Here is a 19,253-nt window from a genome sequence, read left to right as displayed (position 1 = left end):
AAAAATTACCAGAGAAGTTATTTGTTACTGGATATGGTTAAAATGCCCATTGTAAACTAAATAGTTTCTTTAATAGCCTCATCCCATTGTGCCTGATTCACTGTCGTGTCATTAATTTGACATGTAAGGAAAGAAAGTCGATAACTGTCTTCTAATTTTCTTATTAATCACTATGTATTATTAACCCAGCTTTCAACAATTAATAGGCTTAAAACATTTTCAAGGCTAAAATTATACACAATTGGCCTTTTAAAAGTATAACTATACAGAACTTATCCTCTCTTCCCTATGCCTCCGTCTTTTTTTTTTTTTTTAATTCTTAGTTTGATGTTCTATTTTAGTGGGCACCTTAAGTAAACAGAAATCCTTATATTATTTAACTCAGCCTTATATAATGTCCAGGGCAAATGTTGATTCGAACAGCCCATGTAGTTATACTTTTTATAAATTGAATTTAGAATGTACATTTATTCTAAATAAATCACCCGTAATCTTGAATTGCAGCGAAGTTTGAGTAATACTGAAGATGAATGTACCCACTTGAAAGAAATGAATGAACGGACTCAGGAAGAATTAAGAGAATTAGCCAACAAATATAATGGAGCAGTTAATGAGATTAAAGATTTGTCTGACAAGTTAAAGGTATGTATAAGTTAAAGGTATGTAACTTAACATACCTGAAAGTATTGTAAGCTTATTGTCCCTAACAGACTGGTTAGCTTAAAAGGTTAGTTGTTGCTGAATAGTTATTGATATAAAATTTGGTAATACTTGAAGTTTATAGCAAAAAGAAGGTGCTTGTATTCCATTTAGCCCAACCCACATTGCCATGAAAAAAAATCTATAAATTGAAAATCTGTAAAAGCTAGCATATTTCTTCTGGATGGAAATGTAGTCAGTACTTCACAATAGGTATCTTCTGATGTATAACTGGAAACAGGCAAGAATCAGCAAAACCCAAGATACTCAGTTTTCGTTTTGAATCCTGAAACTGCTCATCTTTAGGCAGTTTCAAAGGCAGTGCCCGTAATGTTAGTGCCGGAACACGGGGAGTGATCATCGCTGTTTGAACCCTTGTGGCCCTCAGTGATGCTAATGACTGTACTTCAGCCACCATTCCCTGTAGCTTTGGGACGTTTAGGATAAGAACAGACTAATGTCAAGTTGATCCTTTAAAACATTATAACTGGGTTTGTGAAGGCCCATGTTTATATAATTCAGACCATGGATTGAGTGCCTGGAAGATGTATGCATTTGTTAGAGAAGACCAGAGCACACTTCCAGCTGTGAGGTTAGTTAACCTATGATAGTTTTAAAGCTTGGTCGTGTTAAAAGGAGGTCTTTTTGAAAAGTGCTTGAACCATCATCCCTTTAGCTAAACATAATTTTGTTTAAAATTTCAAAATATGTGATATTTTATCATTTAGAAACAAATGGAAACAGTAGTAATTTTAGGAGAAAATCTTATTTCCATCTTGAAAGATGTAGAGTTTTTCACTTTGACCCTTCATGCGTATTGAGTCTGCTTGCTTGCTTGCTTGCTTGTTTGCTTGCTTGCTTGCTTGCTTGCTCCAAATTTTTCTTCTCTTAGGTGATACGAATATGAGAGTCCAGTGCTGATCAACTTTTGACATCAAGACTTGTCTTTATCTTCCTTGCCAATTAAAAAAACAATAGGTTCACAGATACATTCTATAACGTTAAATACTCTCCTTAGGGGTTTAAGTGAATGAAGTAGTCCTGGCTTAAAAGTCAGGTTTTATTGATAACTGAATTTTCTTTTTCTTTTTCAACAGGTAGCAGAGGGGAAACAAGAGGAAATCCAACAGAAGGGACAAGCTGAGAAAAAAGAATTACAACATAAAATAGATGAAATGGAGGAAAAAGAACAGGAGCTTCAGGCAAAAATAGAAGCTTTGCAAGCTGATAACGATTTCACCAACGAAAGACTAACAGCTTTACAAGGTGAGCTAGCTAACCCAGAAATGGATTTGATTTGATTTTTTTTTTCTTTTTATCTGTGAAATATCTTTTTCTTGGACTTTTATTTACAGTACGGTTAGAACATCTTCAGGAGAAAACTCTTAAAGAATGCAGCAGCTTAGGTAGGTGTCATCCAGATTTCTTGTTTATAGCTGAATTTTACCATTAAACTTTTGACCTTGTTTACTGTCTCACATTGGGTATTTATTTTCCGTAAGAGAGATGTTTTACTTATTAGTCATGAAGTACCTACACTGTTGTAGAAAAAATAAATTTTTAAAAATATGCTTGGTTGCCACCAGTGGGCACCATTCTTTAGTGCTTGACCTGAATTGGGCTTTTTGCGTCTGACACGTTCTTCTTAGAGATATTTAAATAAGAAAAATACATGAACAACAGGATCCTTTTTCTTTTGAGATTCATTGGAAAGCTACTAAGCAATTGCAGCCTTTTCTCTAACTTGATAGAAAGTGGCAAGTTGAACCCTTTTTGTAAGAGTAAATCTAAATTGTTCTATACTACCTTAATGTAAGTAGGAATACAAAATGCCGTGATGACACTTGAGACCAGTTTTAAAGTAATACTTTCTTTGATCGGGCAATGATACACTGTCTTGATCCTAGGGATACAAGTCGATGACTTCTTACCTAAAATAAATGGGAGCACAGAAAAAGGTAGTGTAAAAAGCTTAAATATTTTTCTTTCATAATGTCCTTTTACTATTTAAACAGGATAGGGAGGTCAGGGTTTCAAGGTTTTAAGTGTTTGGAATGAAAAGTATGCTGTTCACAGACCACTAAATCTTGTCTTTTAAAATCAAGCTTCCCTTTATTTTGTAAGATTTAATGCTACAGTCTATTCTTGGATATCCTTTGTTATATGGAAATTTCACTTATTCAAATAATAAGAAAATTATGAATTTTAGCATTAGCATTGACTTATATAGAGTTTTTTTTTTCTCCCCAATATTTTTCAAAGAACTATACCACCTTGTTCCATCAAGCTCTGCTTCCTGGAGATAAGTGACCCTCATTTTTAATGTTTGTGCACTTTCCCCCTCCCATCCTCCCCAAGAGTTTCCTTAAGAGCCAGTTGAGCCCTTGTACATGTCATAGAAACTACTTTTCTTTACCCATATGTTTCAGACAGAGAGAACAGGGTCAGTCAACTCTGCCATCAGAAAAAATCCTTTATTAGTTTTTGGTTCTGTGTCTCTTCTTTCTGGATTGCTTGGGTTCTCAGTTGTCAAAAACTTATTCCTGCTGTTGGTTTTCCTACTACTGTATAGGATACTTTTTACCCAATGACTTCTATATTTCTTTAGTCATGAAGATCACTGTGCATTCCGCTTCTCTTCCCTACCCATCCGACAGTGATTTGAGCACCAACTGTATGCCACATCCTACACTAGATGCTTAGAGGCCAAAATGAATAAAACTGTTTTCTGTGTTTATAAATTGTATGCATTTCATTTCAGTTTTTATGTAGAAGTTAGTAGAAGACATCAAGGTTGACATCCAGAACTTCTTACTAAGTGTTTTTTCCATATATCAGGGGATATCTTTATAGTCCTTGGGCAACAGCCAAACTGATAAAATTAGAAGACATTTTTTTTGTTTCTTTTGTTTTTAGTCAAGAACTGGCAGAATACTCGGGTAATTATTATATGTGAGTTTCAGTGTCAAGACCAAATATTGCTTATATAAGGAATTTAGAAACTCTCAATTAAGAAAAAAGTTTCATTAATCATTTGACTACTTTATATATCTTACGTAAAATGTATTGAGTTTAGAAATTCCAGTTTGAGTTTCAATTTGAGAATTTTTAAAGGTGTGGTTTATATTCATTGCAACAAAATTACTAAATGCTGTTTATTAAGGATATTTTGCATTTCTATGTAGAATGATTTATTCCTCAGCTTCTAAAAGCTTGTCATCCTTAAAAGGATTTATATTTTCACTTGTCTTTCTCTCTCTGGTGTGGAAACTTTTTATCCAATCTATCACTGTCTTGACTTGAGCATGTATTTGTTAGTAACGTTAGTACTGATCCAGGCGAGGAACCTTGTAGTCCTTCACTTAAGAGAATCCTTTTATGTACACTGAGCCATCCTTATACTCCTGAGAGTTGTCAAATTACTGCTTACAATTTTTGCCAATTCCAGTTGATTTAGACGAGAATAGTCGTAGATAACTCTTTGATTCAAGATTAAATATTTTAAGGTAACTCCTTGCTGTAACTCTGATCCCCTTGCTAGTGTGTTTATTTTCTGGTGGTAATAAATTGAGTAGAGTGTGAGAGTGACTAATAGAATATTTTTAAAGAGACTGAGTAGTAAATTTCTGAATATACACAAAACTTTGTTACACCAGATGTAGTTACAGAGTATATTTTGGAATCTGCTTTTCTAAATCACTTATAATAATGAACCGTCAGATATTGCACTGTTACCAGAATCCATGGCCATGATTTATTGTTAGATAGGGTTTTAACTAAAATTACTCTTTAAAGTAGTAGAGAGAGGGCACTAAGTAGAGTTGTAAGAAAATATTTTAAAATGTCTGGAGATGTTAAAATTAGTATTATTCCTCCAGTGAACTCCATTTCTGCAATTACTTGAAGTAGCTATAAGCACAAGTTTTTGTACTATAAATTTTTTTGTATCTTATCTAATAAATATAATTTGAGTATATCTGAGAGAGTACAAAATAGCACTTTCCAATAGAGGTATGAGAGCCACATATGTAATTTTAAATTTCCTGGTAGTCACATTAAAAAATGTGAAAACAGACAGGTGAAATGAACTTTAATAATACATTTTATTTAATCCACTGTATCTAAAATAGTATCATTTCAGTGTGTCATCAATATTTTTAAAAAGTCTTAATGAAACATTTCACATTGTTTTTTCTTCACTAAGTCTTTGAAACCCCGTGTATATTACACTTACAGCACGTCTCAATTTGAACTAGCCACGTTTTAAGGGATCAGTAGCCACATATGGCTAATGGCTACCGTGTTAGACAACCGGTATAGAAAGTCAAAGTCCATAGGAAACTCACATGTATAAGTAAAACAAATTTTAAGTAGAGTAATTAATTTTATGTTTCTGTAGTGCTCTTTTTCTTTACCTTCCTACAACCCTACTTAGTATCATAGACCCCCTCCCTCTAATAAGTATCTGATTCTTTTTGCTTCATCAGTGGTATCTTTTGTGTTTTTGGCGAAGTTAATTCCCAAGTGCCTAAATTCAAGTGATAAAGCATTAAAAGTGTCATGCTTCAAACCCTTTACATATATTATATGAAAGACTTCTCTCATGTGTTTAGGACATGCTTTTGTAGAAACCAAATATATGTTTATCTTTTAATATTGATTTTGAATTTTATCTAAACCAGTGTAGTAAATATTTTAATGGTAAGTTCCAATATTAAAATCAGAGTAGATAAAAGGGCCTTTTAGCTTGGTGGGTGATGGTGGGATGTCCAGCTTTAATAAATGTTATCTAAAGGCCTTTTGTGTTGGTCTGAAATTTGGTTTCAATAAGTTTTATAAAGTCCTGTAGTTAGGTTAAAATTTGGTTTCAAATGAGTTTTTGTATTTAACAGTGATGTTACATAGTTTGAGTTCGAAAATGTTACAGCTTACATAACATTTATATAAAACAACTTTTTATTTTTGTGATTAATGTTTTACTGGGAGTTGCTGTTTTGGTTTTCTTGGCTCCAATTGGCAAATTCTATTTATTAGTTTTTTTTTTTAATTTAAAATTCCTGTTACCCTTAGATTTTATCTTTCTTATATTCGTATTTCTATATAATATTCTAAGTATGTAATGCATTGGTCTCTCCAAACGTAGGTGTTACTGAACTTGTTTTCTACATGTTTTTGTCTTGTGCTGATGGTGGCTTGGACTGCAGACTGCACATACCATGTAACTAGATGGAGGAGAAGAGTAGCTTTGAGCCTGGGGGTAAATAATGCTGACAGAAAGGATGTCAAGAGAGGCTGAGGAGCCATGAGAGTAGGATGCGCTGCCTCATGCAGGGCTGGCGATTAGGAGTGGGTTGGTGAGACGGAGGACAGAAGGCGGCTTTTCCCATCAGAGTGGTGCTAATGATGTGTCCTCTTTCACAGGTTTTAGCACTTTCACATCTTCTAGACAGTCACCATGTTGGAATATATTTTTAAGACTTGAATTTCCGAAGTCTGTTAGTTTTGAAAGATCCAAGTATGTAATTGAAGGATGTTATCTAGATTCAGACAGACGTTAACTCTTTGAATCAAAGTAAATAAAGATTATTATTGCAAGAAAAGGGCCGAAGCTTTTATGAAACCACAATATTAGATTTAGATTGTCCCCATCCGTTTTTAAAACAAACCAAATTCTGTCTGACCTGAGCAAAACTCTTCCCAGCGCTTACTTAAAAAATGTTTAGGCATTGATTTTGATCATTTAGGCAGAGATAAACATGTAATGTTTTGATAATATATACAGTTCAGATTAAGTGACTCAGAAAGGAAAATTATTGGTGAAGCGAAACTGTACAAATTAAAATTTTGTTTCAGTTTCTTAAAAATTTTAAGGTATTACTTTATGGTATTCTTAAAGTATTTACCTTTTACTTCTTAACTCAGATGAATAGCTTTGAAGAGGGACTGTTAGAGGACACGTACTTGAAAATCAATTCAGGTATAACAAGTATAAATTTTAAGATTATTTAAGGGTATTTGTTAAGCTGTCATGAAGAAAGGTAAATTTTAAAAGTGAAGCTTTTAAAGCAACGTGTATATGGTTTTCTTGAGCTCTTTGGATAAAAACTGCACCTTTAAAAGCTAACCATTAGGGTACAAATTAATGATTTTCAAATTAATTACAATTTTTAGTCATTTAACTCTATTTAGCTCTAAAATATGTCTACTGTTAGTTTTAAATAAAATATACTCAATTTCTATTAGTCTTATTCAAAGTTACCTATGTAAATACATTTCCATTTTCCTACCTTTGCTGTTGGTTTTCAAAGACAGCAACAAACTATATCCTTAAAGGTGTTTCTTTCTTTATTAGAGCACTTGCTTTCAGAGAGTGGCGGGGACTGCACTTTTATTCGTCAGTTCATAGAGTGCCAGAGTGAGTACAGAGTATTTTTCAAATTGATTTTAATGAAGTCAGGGGCTAAAACTAAAAAAATGAGGGCCTTAATGTGTTCGTTACGCTGGAAGTGCGTAAAGGGCCATCTTCAGATAGCAGTGAACCTTTTTATACTATTTCTTCGTCCCTCTTTTGAGAAAGATGATATTTCTGTCACATTTGCCTTTGCCTGTGGAGCTGAGCATTTCATATTAGCCACAGATAAAAAGACAGGGAGTTTTAAGCTTACTTTTTAAGGATCGTTACGGAGCAGGGAATAAAGTAGAATGTTCAGCACCCAAACTTTCTGTGTGGATACTTAATGAAGAGACGGTAATACTATAAACTTGTTTTAAGTTCTACTTCTATTACCGATTTGGTGTTAGAGGTTTTAAAACAAATTTTTTTGAATTAAATGATCAAATAAAGTCATGGAAGTAATTATTTACTTTGGCACTCAATTCTGAAGATGGCCCTCAGGATGGCAGGAGCTTTCTGGGGAAGTAGTAGCATTAAGTTGTCTTACAGTCTGACAGCAGCTGCCTACCCTGGGAAGTTGTATACAACTGTCTTTAAGGATATTTTAAAGATACCTAAATAGGTTGGCCTTTGGGGTTATTTAGACCTCTGCTCAACTCTAAACAAAAGTATCTTGAATTCCCTTTTACTTGAAAATCATGGGGCTGCTCAAATCTGTAACTGTCACTAGAGTATAGTATCTCCTGGTCTTGTCGGTGACAGTTCAGGGTCACCATACATATGATGATGTCTATAGTTTTTACTCTCAGATACTTTTTCAGGCATTTTTCTGTTTCTGTTCTCTGTCCTTTTGAAATGTGTAGTTTTCTTGGTTATTATGCTTAATGACTAATTTTGTGGGTGTTCACACATATGTTCCATGTCCACCCTGCCCCTGACCCTCAGGAACACATCTAGCCCTTGGGGCTTGTAAGGGTCACATCCGCTATCTAGAGCAGACACAAATTCAACAGATGAAATGGAAACTTGGAATTTCATTAAGAGTTTTACAAGAGCTTCTGTTTTTGTCTGTCTTAGATACTGTAATGTTGAAGTTTAGTATTACTTTAAAGCAGTTTATTTAACAAATATGGGGTATTTATTTGTCCTTTTAAAAAGTTCATATAGCAAAGATCAGTGTATTTTTTTATTATCTTTTATGGCAAATTGGCATAGGGACTTGGGGCAAAATAATTTATATCCACTGAAATAACTAAAAGTAGAATATGCAATCTAAAATACAAATCTTTGGAAGGATTTTATGCTTCTATTTCAAAAACCCGTATTTCTTTGGTAAGTTATTTATATTTTTGAACTTTTGGGATTAATATTTTGAGCTCAAAGAAATAAGAACAGATTTTATCAAAAGAATGTTTTACTGAGTTGCAGTTTGCAGAAGTCCTTTAGTTTTTTCTTATTTCCTTAGCTTAAAAAAAAAAGCTTTAAAAATTTTAATGTCTAATTTCTTATTGAACATTTTATTTAAAAAATATTGTTACAAAATTTATAAAATACTTAGTTGTAGTTATAACATAGAACAAAGTCTTTTGTAAATAAAGATTTGTTTGGAGATTTTTATTACGTCATAGTAACAGGGAACTCAAAAAAATTCATTGCCATCGAGTCGATTCCAACTTACAGCGACCCCGTAAGACGGTGCAGAACTGCCCCATAGGCTATAATCTTTACAAAAGCAGACTGTGACATCTTTCTCTTGAGGAGAACAGATGGACTAAATGAACATTCAGAGATGGAGCAGAACTTATGTGAATTGCCCTTGGTCTGTTAAATGGAATATTAGACAGCTAAAAGTGATGATCATGAGGACTATGCAGTTGCATGGGAAAATGCTAAGTGTGTGGTACATAGAAAAATCATAGAAAAATCAGAATATAAAGTCCTGTACTGTGGACAAAAAATGAAACTATAAGTGTTCGTCGTCATCTGAATGCATTGGGTCCCTGAGTGCAAATAGTGAAAGTCTGGACTGTAAGTTCAGGTAGCTAGGGATATAGCCCGTTATCTAAATGTATTTCGTTCCTGAGTAGCAAGTAGCAAAAAAAAAAAAAAAGACTTAGATAATGAGGATGCCAGTTGTGTCTCAAAATCTTCCAAACCTGTTTGATTCCTTAAATTCGGAAAGCCAGATTAGGAATATTAAGGGTTACTTCTGGTTTGCTTCGTTGTCAGAAGGGATGTTCCATTTTATGACAAGCTGCCATCATAGAAATTATTGTGTTTAATAAGTATTATCACAAGCAAGGCAAATTCAGCAAAAATCTTACTCAGGTGAACTTGTACTCAAGTATGTTTGAAACAGTTTTAGATTATTTATTGACAAGCACGCACAAACCTTTTTGCCACTGTTTCCACTGACAGACTCTTGAACTGACTTAGGATCTTGATCACACAGTATGCATTCTGTATGCAGTGATACTTCATGCTCTTGTTTCTCCTGTTTTAAAAAGTAAGTGTTAGGACCTAGTTTTCATTACTTACTGTGCTTGTATGGTATAAGTTCACCTCATGTTTTAAAAATTAGAAAGCACATAGTTCATTTCTATGTAATTCTTCATATCTGTCTTTATTGACAGATTTTTCAGTTTATGTGCATGAATCCATAAGAGAGCGATTTAGTTGTTGACTGTCTTTATTCACAAGGTGATTTTGAGGAAAATACAGGAGTTCGAACACATTTCAGTTTGTTTTCCTTTTATGGTAAAACAGACTTTGTGTTTCTCTTACTTCTCTTTTAGGAGAAAAGCTTTTAATCCCAGGCAAAGAAATTGGACTTGGGGCAGATTTAAATATAACCTTTTGCCTAATTCCAGAGCCATTAAGTAAATACTTCTGTATAAAAGGAACTTCACCCGAAGAATCGAAGATTAGCAAGTAACTTTAGTGAAGCTTGCTAAGAAGTTTTAGCAATATTTTCCTCTTCGGGATTCAGACAAGAATTTGGTTTAAGCAGGAGCTCCTCATTCCATGCTCCCTGAGAAGTTTAGTTATTTCAGGTTTACTGTATAACCTTAATGGATACATTGAAACTTTTGTGTTCTGCTAAAGATGCTTTCTGAATTGACAAATTGTGCCCCTTAAGTCTCCTTGGTACATTTTCCATGAACTCTGTCACTTGATTAACTCGTATGTGAAAAGATGAAGGGTAAAAGGTGGAGGGTATAAGGGGCATGGAGACCTGCCATCACTTCATGGGGGTAAAGTGAAAGACAGCCCTCTCTGTGCGGCTGCCTGCCTCCTGGGGTTTTCTCACTAATGTGTGCTCAGAGGAGGGCAGAGGCATCACTGCTGGGTGCCACAGCACCTTTCCCCTGAGGAAACTGAGGAAACTGCCACCTTCCTCAAGGGTAGCTCCGTCTTGATGATGGAGTTAAGTGTCCTGAAATAAGTCTCTTGTCTTTGTAGTCTTAATCCAGGCTTACTATGGGACTTAGCTGTTTTTTTTTTTTTGTTTTTATTAGGTAAAAATCTAATTCGCTTAAATATTTCCTGTCTTACTGTTTTTTTTCTGATTGTTTTCTTCCTTTGCCCACCTCCCACCTCCATTTTGAAATTACAGTCACTGTCCGTGTATGCTTCTCTCACTCCCTTCTCCCTTCTCTCAGGCTTTGCTCTCAGATAGAAATTGCCTTGTTTGGAGTCATGCATTGAATTAGTGTTGTTCTTGTGACTGTTTACTTTTCGTCACCCTGTGAGTTCAGCCTCTCTGAAAGATTTCAGGGTTATTCTGCTTACATATTCTACTTGAAACATATTTTTAAATTTTCGTTTTTTAACCTTTTTTTCTTTAAGCCAAAGCAGTTTATGGCAGAGAATAGAAAACACTTGTTGTAGTTCCCTACTCATAGTTTATGCCCCTATTACAGGAAAACTCTGAGTTTAAGCTAGATATTGCTTATTTTTTATTTCTTGGTTCTTAGTTTGTCCAATCTAGGCTATACTGGAGGGTATATTTGTTATTTGTACTAATCAGTTTCCCTAGAACATTTTACCAGGTTTTCTCCCAGTGTGACCGCACAGAAAGTAATCTTACATTCATGCCAACGATGTTTTGGTATGCAGACTGTTCCTTTTTAAAAAGATCTGTTTCTATGTTCTTGAAATGGGTCCGTTTCATTTAATTTTCAATCTGTCCTTAAATTCTAAATCTTTTTTCCCACCTCTTTTATGCTTCCTTATTTTTAGGTTTTAGAACCAATAGCTTCTGGAACCAGTAGCCCTGGTAGCGCAGTGGTTAAGCTCTCAGCTTCCAGCCACTAAGTCGGCAGTTCGAACCCATCAGCCACTCACGGGAGGAAGATGTGTCACTCTGCTTACATAACGATTACAACCTTGGAACCCCATGGGGCAGTTCTACTCTGTCCTGTAGGGTCGCTATGAGTCGGAATTGACTCGACAGCAATGGGTTTGGTTTTTGTTAAAGAGCTGTTTTTATGAAAAGGCAGACTGTCTTCTATACCAAGACTTGATTTAACTGTTTTGCTGCAGAAATGAGTAATCTTGTGAAAGTCTGTTGTTACAATTGGGGACCTCATCAACAGCAGAGTGGTAGGAGAATGTCCTGTGAGGTTCTGAAACTCCATTCCTACTTTGTAAATTGCTGCTCTGGCAAGGGAAATGAATTGCGGGCTTGATGTTGAATGCTGAATGTTATTTTTACATTGATTGCATCCAGAATCTAATTAAGCTAATCCTGGTTTCCCTGCTGTGTTTGCCTTCAACGCCCTTTTAGGCGACTTTAGCTTGTTTCCATTTTTGGTGTTTAGAATTGGATCCAAGGGCTCTTGATGTGAATCCTGACTCAGCCTCTCACTAGCAGTGAGACTCTGGGAAAATTATTTAACCCCTGTAAACATTGATTTCCTCATTTATAGCATGAGATAGAAGTGCCTACCTCATAGGGTTAGTATGAGACTAAATGAAATCATATTTACCAAGTGCTCTAAGTAATGCCTGGCACACACTAAGTAAGCAGTATGTGGTGGTTAGCAGACAGAAAAATGTTTGGGAAGCTGGAGAGGGTGTTAATGGGAGTGTTCTTGTTGAAGTAACTTGTTTTTCTCCTTTTTGTCCCCAGCCACGAAACAATGAAAGCTGGTTGTTCCTCTTAAAGCTCTACTGTTCCTCTTCAAGTTCTATTTTCTGATCATCTAGAAATTGTTTTACTTATTACCAGTATGCGTGCCACTTTCAAACTTTGGTTTCATCCCTGTTGTTTTGATGTCCTAGTTACGGCATTATTTGTTGAATGAAACCCAACCTTGAGATACAGAAATATTTTCTAGGTTGGCAGTTCTAGCAGTGGATTAGCTAGCTCTTTTATATTAACCTGCTCCTCCCTTTCGTCGGTTTGTGAAAGTCCCAGGACAACTGACACCAGGATCTGATAGTGTTGTTGGGGTTCATCGTCTGGTTTAGTGTTTCAGTTAGTTGTAGCTGTCACATGAGGAAAATGGCCCTTTGGCTTTAAGAACTTAATCCAATCTTGGCATGCATGCCTCTGCTCCCTTTGAGCTTCTTTTGATTGCGTTGTTTTGCATTTTTATTTTGTGCCACATAGTAATATGATTAGTACATGATTTATTTCTGTCAACCACGAAATAAATTTGATTCTGTTCTCTTCAGTCTTTGGCGAGATTTGACAGTTTTTGCAACTTCATCATATGTTTTCTGACTAGACTTAAGTGTTTAGATGATGGTTCTGAAATGCTATTAAACTGGGATTGTTATACCTATCAGTTCGACTTCTTGGTGGATTCCTCACAGAAATGCCCGCACATGCGTAAAAACCTGTTACTGTCGAGTTGACTCTGACACATGGTGACCTTATGTGTATCAGGGTAGAACTGTGCTCTGTAAGGTTTTCCGTGGCTGGTTTTTTGGGGTTAGATCTCCAGGCATTTTTTCCAAGGCACCGCTGGTGCTGATAGCAGCATTATTCACAATAGTTTGAAACCGGAAATAACCCAAAAGACTGTCAGTACTCAAATGGAGAAATATAGTGAGATATATTGGGTGAAAGACACCTGACATAAAACATACACCCTGTAGTATTCTATTTATATAAAGTGCAAAACAATAAAATTAAATTACATTATTTAGTCATTCATATTTTGGAAGGTATGACTGAAAAGAAATGCAAGGTATTAAACACCATGTAAGTCAGGGTAGTAGTTACCTTTATGGGGAGCAAGGTGTTTTGATTGGAAAAGGGGATGCAGAGGGCTTTGGGGGCTGTGGAAAGGTTCTGTTTCTTGGCTTGGCATTTGCTTTATCAAAATTTATTAACTCATATTCTTGTTTTATGCCCCCTTTGTGTTGTTTTTTATAATAAATAAATATGATTTTAAAATAGGAGAAAGTGAGTAAGGATCTCTTTAAAGTATCCCTTGAAAAGGAGTTTCAGAAAGAAAGAAAGAAAGCCCTCTACTTTCTCTTTGTTGTGCCAAGGCAGACAGCCCTTTCCAGGCCTGCAGTTATCATTGCATGCAAGTGCTCTCTTTGAGGCTCTGAGGGAGGCAGGGTCAGAGGTGGAAATCTCATATCTTAGCTCTTTTGATTGTATGTGTTCCAATAGTGACTTTTAGTATTCCCAGAGAATTGAGGTCTCCACCCTAAGTTTGGGAATCCATATTTAGAGACTTCTTTTTTTTTTTAAAACAATACTTTAAAAAAAAATTTAATCACAGGCCACTAGTGAATTACCGGATTTGATAACCCAAACTTAAACTATTTCCATAGTGATAATAAACCAAAACCTGTTGCCATCAAGTTGATTCTGACTCATTGTGACCCTATAGGACAGATAGAACTGCCCCTTAGGGTTTCCAAGGCAATATTTATTAAGCATCTACAATGTACCATGCATCATTTTAGCTGTTGGGGTATAGCAGTAAACAAGACAAAGTTTTCCCAACAGTGACCTTACATTCTCTTGAGGGAGAAAAAACTAATAAACTAATAATATGTCAGATAGTGATAAGCATACTAAGAAAAAGAATATAAGGAGATATGGGGTGACAAAGGTGTGGCTGTCAGCTCCTTAGGGAGGTGACACTGGAATCGAAACTGGGTGGACTGAGGTGAGGGTTTTAGAACAAGAATGCTTTTTTTCTGTAAAGCTCCAGATAAGAAATATTTTAGGCTTTGCTGGCTACGGGGTCTCTGTTACACACCTACTCAATTCGGCTATTGTAGTGGAAAGCAGCCAGAGACAATATGTAAATGAACAGTCTTGGTTGTGTTCCCATAAAACTCATTTACCAAACAGACAGCAGGCCACATTAGGCCCTGCGGAGCTGTAGCCTGCTGACCCCTGACCTAGATCATATGGTATTGGTAGGGACTTCAGATTTTGTTCCAAGGGTGAGAAAGTTTCAAGCAATAAATTATAGCCCTGGTGGCGCAGTGGTTAACAGCTTGGTTGCCAGCCAAAGGCCCTGCAGTTTCAATCCACCAGCCGCTCCTTGGAAACCCTAGGGGGCAGTTCTACTCTGTCCCATAGGGTCGCTATGAGTCGGAATGGACTCAATGGCAATGGGTTTAATTTGTCTTTCAGAAGGAGCCCTGGTAGTACAGTGGTTAAGCACTTGACTGCTAACCGAGAGGTCATCGGTTTGAACCCACCAGCTGCTCTGTGGGAGAAAGATGTGACAATCTGGTTCCGTAAAGATTTACAGCCTTGGAAACCCTATGGGGGCAGTTAACTCTGTCACATGGGGTCACTGTGAGTTGGGATCAACTTGATGGCAGTGGGTTTTTGGTTGAGAATCTGTCTTTCAGTTCGAACCCACCAGCCGTTCCACAGGAGAAAAGACCTGGTGATCTGCTCCCATAAAAGTTACAGCCTAGGAAAATCCTGTGAGGCAGTTTTACTCTGTCTCAAGGGGTCACTATGAGTTGGAATTGACTCAACACAGCACACAACAATGTGTCTTTATAGAGCCCTGGATAGTGCAAAGGGTTAAGTGCTCGACTCCTAGCAGAGAGGTTGGTGGTTGGAACCCACCCAGAGATGCCATGGGAGACAGGCCTGGCCGTCTACTTCCGAAAGATCACAGCATTGAAAACTCTATGGAACGGTTCTACTTTGCACATGTGGGGTCACCATGCATCAGAATCAACCAGAAGGCAGCTAACAATGAAAACGGCAATGTGTCTTCATAATTTTAAAAACAAGTTGGTACTTAGATCTTTAGTGTACTAGAGAAAGCTTCCGAAGTCCACACTTGTATATTATTATTTGATATAGTCATATAAACAAGCATTTGTGGAGTATCTGCTTCATGTCAGAATTGTGTTGGGGGTTAAATTATTAATAAGATGCATGCCTGCTTTCACCTTACCCTAAATTCCTAGATCATATTTATCTTGATATTCAATGAAGAACACCTAGTACTGTGCCTGGTGTGTAGTAAATATTTGAAGGAATTCATAGTGTGTCTGGAAGGGTAGACATAACTGGATAATTACGATGTAACGTAAAGCCTTAGTGGAGATATGAATGAAGAGTTACAGAAGCTTAGAGAAGAAAGACTCCATATCCATTTAGGAGATGGGAAAGTTGTTGCTATCGAGTCATTTCCAGCTCATAGTGACCTTTTAGGATGGAGTAGAACTCCCCCAAGGAGTTTTTAAGGAGTGGCTGGTGGATTCAAACTGCCTCTTTTGGTTAGCAGCTGTAGCTCTCTGTAGCTCTTAACCACTGTACTACCAGTGCTCCTAGGAGACAGGAAGAGAAGATAAATTCAGTTTTAGACATAGTGATATTAAGTCCCCATCAGATTTCTGGGTGAAGATGTTTGGGAAGTAGTTGAACATAGGGGTCTGGAGCCTAAGAGAGAGAGAGCTGGACTTACCTCAACATTTAGAAATTATTCAAGTGTAGCAGGTCCTTAAAGCCATTAAGAAAGGATTTTTGTTGTTGTTGACAGAGATCTTAAAAGGATAACATGCATACTGAGATTATAGTCAGAGGAAGGGAAAGATATGAAAAGGCCGATAAACAAGCCTATAGAAGAAGTAAAAATGAGAGTCAAAGGAGGAAAATTTCAAAAGGGAGATAGTAAATGTCTGATTAAATATGAAGAGACCCATTCATTTATAATTGCCGCCTCCTGAAACCCAACTAAAATGACAACACAAGATTATAAGAGATACCATCACAAGGACCGAGAGAACACGAGAGGAGGCTACAGCAGATAATAGTTGTCGGCAAAAATTATGGAAGGTGTAAAACAGATAATTGAGTGGTAACCGATTTGGGTTCCCATTTTCTCTTTTTAAAGGCTCTCAGAAGGGTAGAGGAAGGCAAAAAACTGAGTTAAAACTTTGTTTCAGGTATCAGAGGCACTTAATGCCTGTGAACCAAGGCAGGGTGGTGCTGAAAACAAAAATTAAAAGTCTTATGAAAGAGGTAGTTTAACCCACATTTCTCTTTCTCCAGTCCATGCAAAGAGACAGATGTCTCTTTGCTCCCATTGACAAGATTGGAGGTTTTTTTTCCTCTCTGGAGGCTAAAACAGAGTGTCTAGCCTGGAGTACATCAGACATGGCTGAACACCTTACTGAAGAAAGGTGGCCAAAATAAGTAAAAATCTATGTATTGAACCAGAATCCGAGTCACCAGGTTTACACTTCCCAGAAAGCAGGTTAGAGTTTTTCACTCCAGGGAAACTGATCAGACCAAGACAAAACACTTGGTCTACTGACATTTGAAGGTCACCCAACAAACTGCCACCATGCCACTCAGCAGGTAACAAGCCCTGCTCAGGCACACATAACTTCGTCACCTTTCTATTGCCTCACCATTGAATATGAAGAGCCAGCCAAGGTCACCACTTTTGAGGAAAATCTCTATTGAGAAACAGAGATCAAAACAAGTAACGCTGCTGCCACCTTGGCGAGGTAACAGAGCCAGTCGGCGGCACAGTGGATCAGGGACAGGACAGTATCTTTCAGCTCCTTTGTACCTTTTAATTTGCCTTTTTTAGATGCAGGATTTTCCTATGTGAGCCCAGAATTAAAAGCCTGGGTAATTATACTTAATATTCAAAAAGAGTAAACCGTACAAGTCCAGGGGCTTCAGACAGTTTTACAAGCTGTTCTGAGCAAGGCATGAAACCCTGGTGCCTTTTCTAGTTTAGCTTTTTTCCTGGGGGACTGAGTTGAACCTGGAACTCCAGATAAAAATAGTTTGACAAAAAAAACAAATAATAAACAAATAGAAAATGTGACTAGGAAGGAAATGGGAAAAAATGCAAGAAGCAGAAGAAAACTTCAAAGAAAGTATAATTTCTTCAGAAAGATAAGATGTTTTATGGATGAAATAAGAAAAGGGAACAGAGTGCAAGTAGAATTCTTGAAAGCTAGAAGTATGATAGCAGATATTTTATATATGTATATATATTTAATTAGTAGCATTAGAAGAGAAAGTAGAGGAAATAGTGCAGAAAACATAACAAAAAGATAGGACATTTTTATTAAGAAAAAAAGGAAAAATGTAAGAAAACTATGAGATTAATCCCAGATATCGAGCGTCTGAATCATAAGAGTTACAGAGGTGGAGGGTGAGGGGGAGAGGAGAAGAGGTTAGGGAGAAGGAGGCAAGAGAAAAGGAGAATTTATTAATGAAATAGAAACCAAAAAAAAAAAAAAACCCGTTGCCGTCCAGTCCTTTCCAACTCAGGACAGAGTAGAACTGCCCCCTAGAGTTTCCAAGGAGCGCCTGGTCAGTTCGAACTCCTGACCTTTTGGTTAGCAGTGGTAGCTCTCAACCACTACGCCTCCAGGGTTTCCTAATGAAATAGAGTACAAGACAATTCCCCAGAAGTGAGCTTCTGAGCTGAAAGGATGCGGCAAGTGCTCAGCACAATACATTTTAAAAAGACGACACACTAAACAAGCACAGATGTCCACATATGGTATGATTTCATTTATGGAACATGCAGAATAGGTAAATCCATAAAGACAGAAAGCAGATTAGTGGTTGCCAGGGACAGGGGGAAGGAGGGAGCGGGGAATAACTGCTGAATGGGTACAGGATTTCCTTTTGGGTTGATAAAGATGTTTTGGAACTAGGTAAGAGGTAACTGGTTGCACAACATTGTGAATGGACTAAATGCCACTGAATCATTCATTTTAAAATGGTTGATTTTGAGTTATATAAATTTCACCGCGATTTAAAAAAACAAAACATATACCAAAATTTAAGAACACCAGGGATAAAGATTCTGAGAACTTCCAGAGAGAAACAAAGGGTCTCACATTGTATTAGTCATAGTAAACTATAATACAGCGGGAATGAAAATCATGACGTGGAGCCATAGGCTTTGGCAGAAGGGAGGCTGTGGAGATCTTAGAGAAGTGTCAGTGGTTCAGTGGTGGGGGCGGACCATGTTGCTGTATGTTGAAGAGTGACAGAATGGAGAAATTCTCACACAATGCAGAAAGTGTAAACTGCAGGACAACAACTGACAACCAGGATGAAATCAGGGGATGTAAAGAATAGATATATTCTCCCCCCTTGGAGAAATGCAGAATATGAAAATCCGAATTTTAATTATTTAAAGAGTGTTGATTTGATTGTTCCAAGTTTTTTAAGAAGGTGAAAATTAACGAAAAGAAAAGATAAAACATTTATTTCCAAATTCTTCCCCTACCCCAGTTCTCTGCATTAGTCTCTGTCCTACCATAGTCCGAGTTCCCTCAGTTCCCCTTCCAGGTTCAAGTTTTTGTTCAAGCCTGGTAATAGGAGTAATGTTATCAGTTTTAAATTTGGTCATGGAATGTGTTACAGTGCCCTGCTCGGGAAAGCTGCTCGGTCTGGGCTTGGATAGTAACGTTTATTTTCTTTGGCAGAGAAGCTGATCGTCGAGGGGCATCTAACCAAAGTGGTAGAAGAAACAAAGCTTTCAAAAGGTTAGTTTTCTGATTTTTCTATGGATTTTGGCAGTTCTTTTGGATAATGAAGGTTAGTGTACATTTTCAAGGTCATTGTGGTTTAACCATCAGTTCAGTTTTTTTTTTGTAGCTCTTAAAATGGCAATCCAGAGACAGTATCAAAGAATATATACAATAGTTGGACCTCTGTTTTAAAAAGGGT

At 36.7% G+C, this 19,253-nt stretch overlaps 1 protein-coding gene across 32 annotated transcripts in view; it reads left to right on the top strand.

The window, feature by feature from the left end:
• The window catches only part of SLMAP (sarcolemma associated protein), a 159,762-nt gene that overhangs the window by 102,583 nt on the left and 37,926 nt on the right, over positions 1-19,253 (top strand). For 7 of the 32 annotated variants that reach the window (XM_023547590.2, XM_023547580.2, XM_064274333.1 and 4 more), the window contains exons 9-14: positions 505-642; positions 1,797-1,965; positions 2,055-2,105; positions 2,607-2,657; positions 7,052-7,114; positions 19,010-19,069. In XM_023547590.2, coding sequence (XP_023403358.2) covers positions 505-642; positions 1,797-1,965; positions 2,055-2,105; positions 2,607-2,657; positions 7,052-7,114; positions 19,010-19,069 — 532 coding nt within the window. The remainder of the gene's footprint in view (positions 1-504; positions 643-1,796; positions 1,966-2,054; positions 2,106-2,606; positions 2,658-7,051; positions 7,115-19,009; positions 19,070-19,253) is intronic. The other 25 variants (XM_023547593.2, XM_023547586.2, XM_023547587.2 and 22 more) reach the window with 7 other exon arrangements.

Source organism: Loxodonta africana, chromosome 22, assembly GCF_030014295.1.
Source record: "Loxodonta africana isolate mLoxAfr1 chromosome 22, mLoxAfr1.hap2, whole genome shotgun sequence".
NCBI lineage: Eukaryota > Metazoa > Chordata > Mammalia > Proboscidea > Elephantidae > Loxodonta > Loxodonta africana.
Note: the sequence above shows the minus strand (reverse complement) of the source record. Positions and strands in the feature narration are given on the sequence as shown.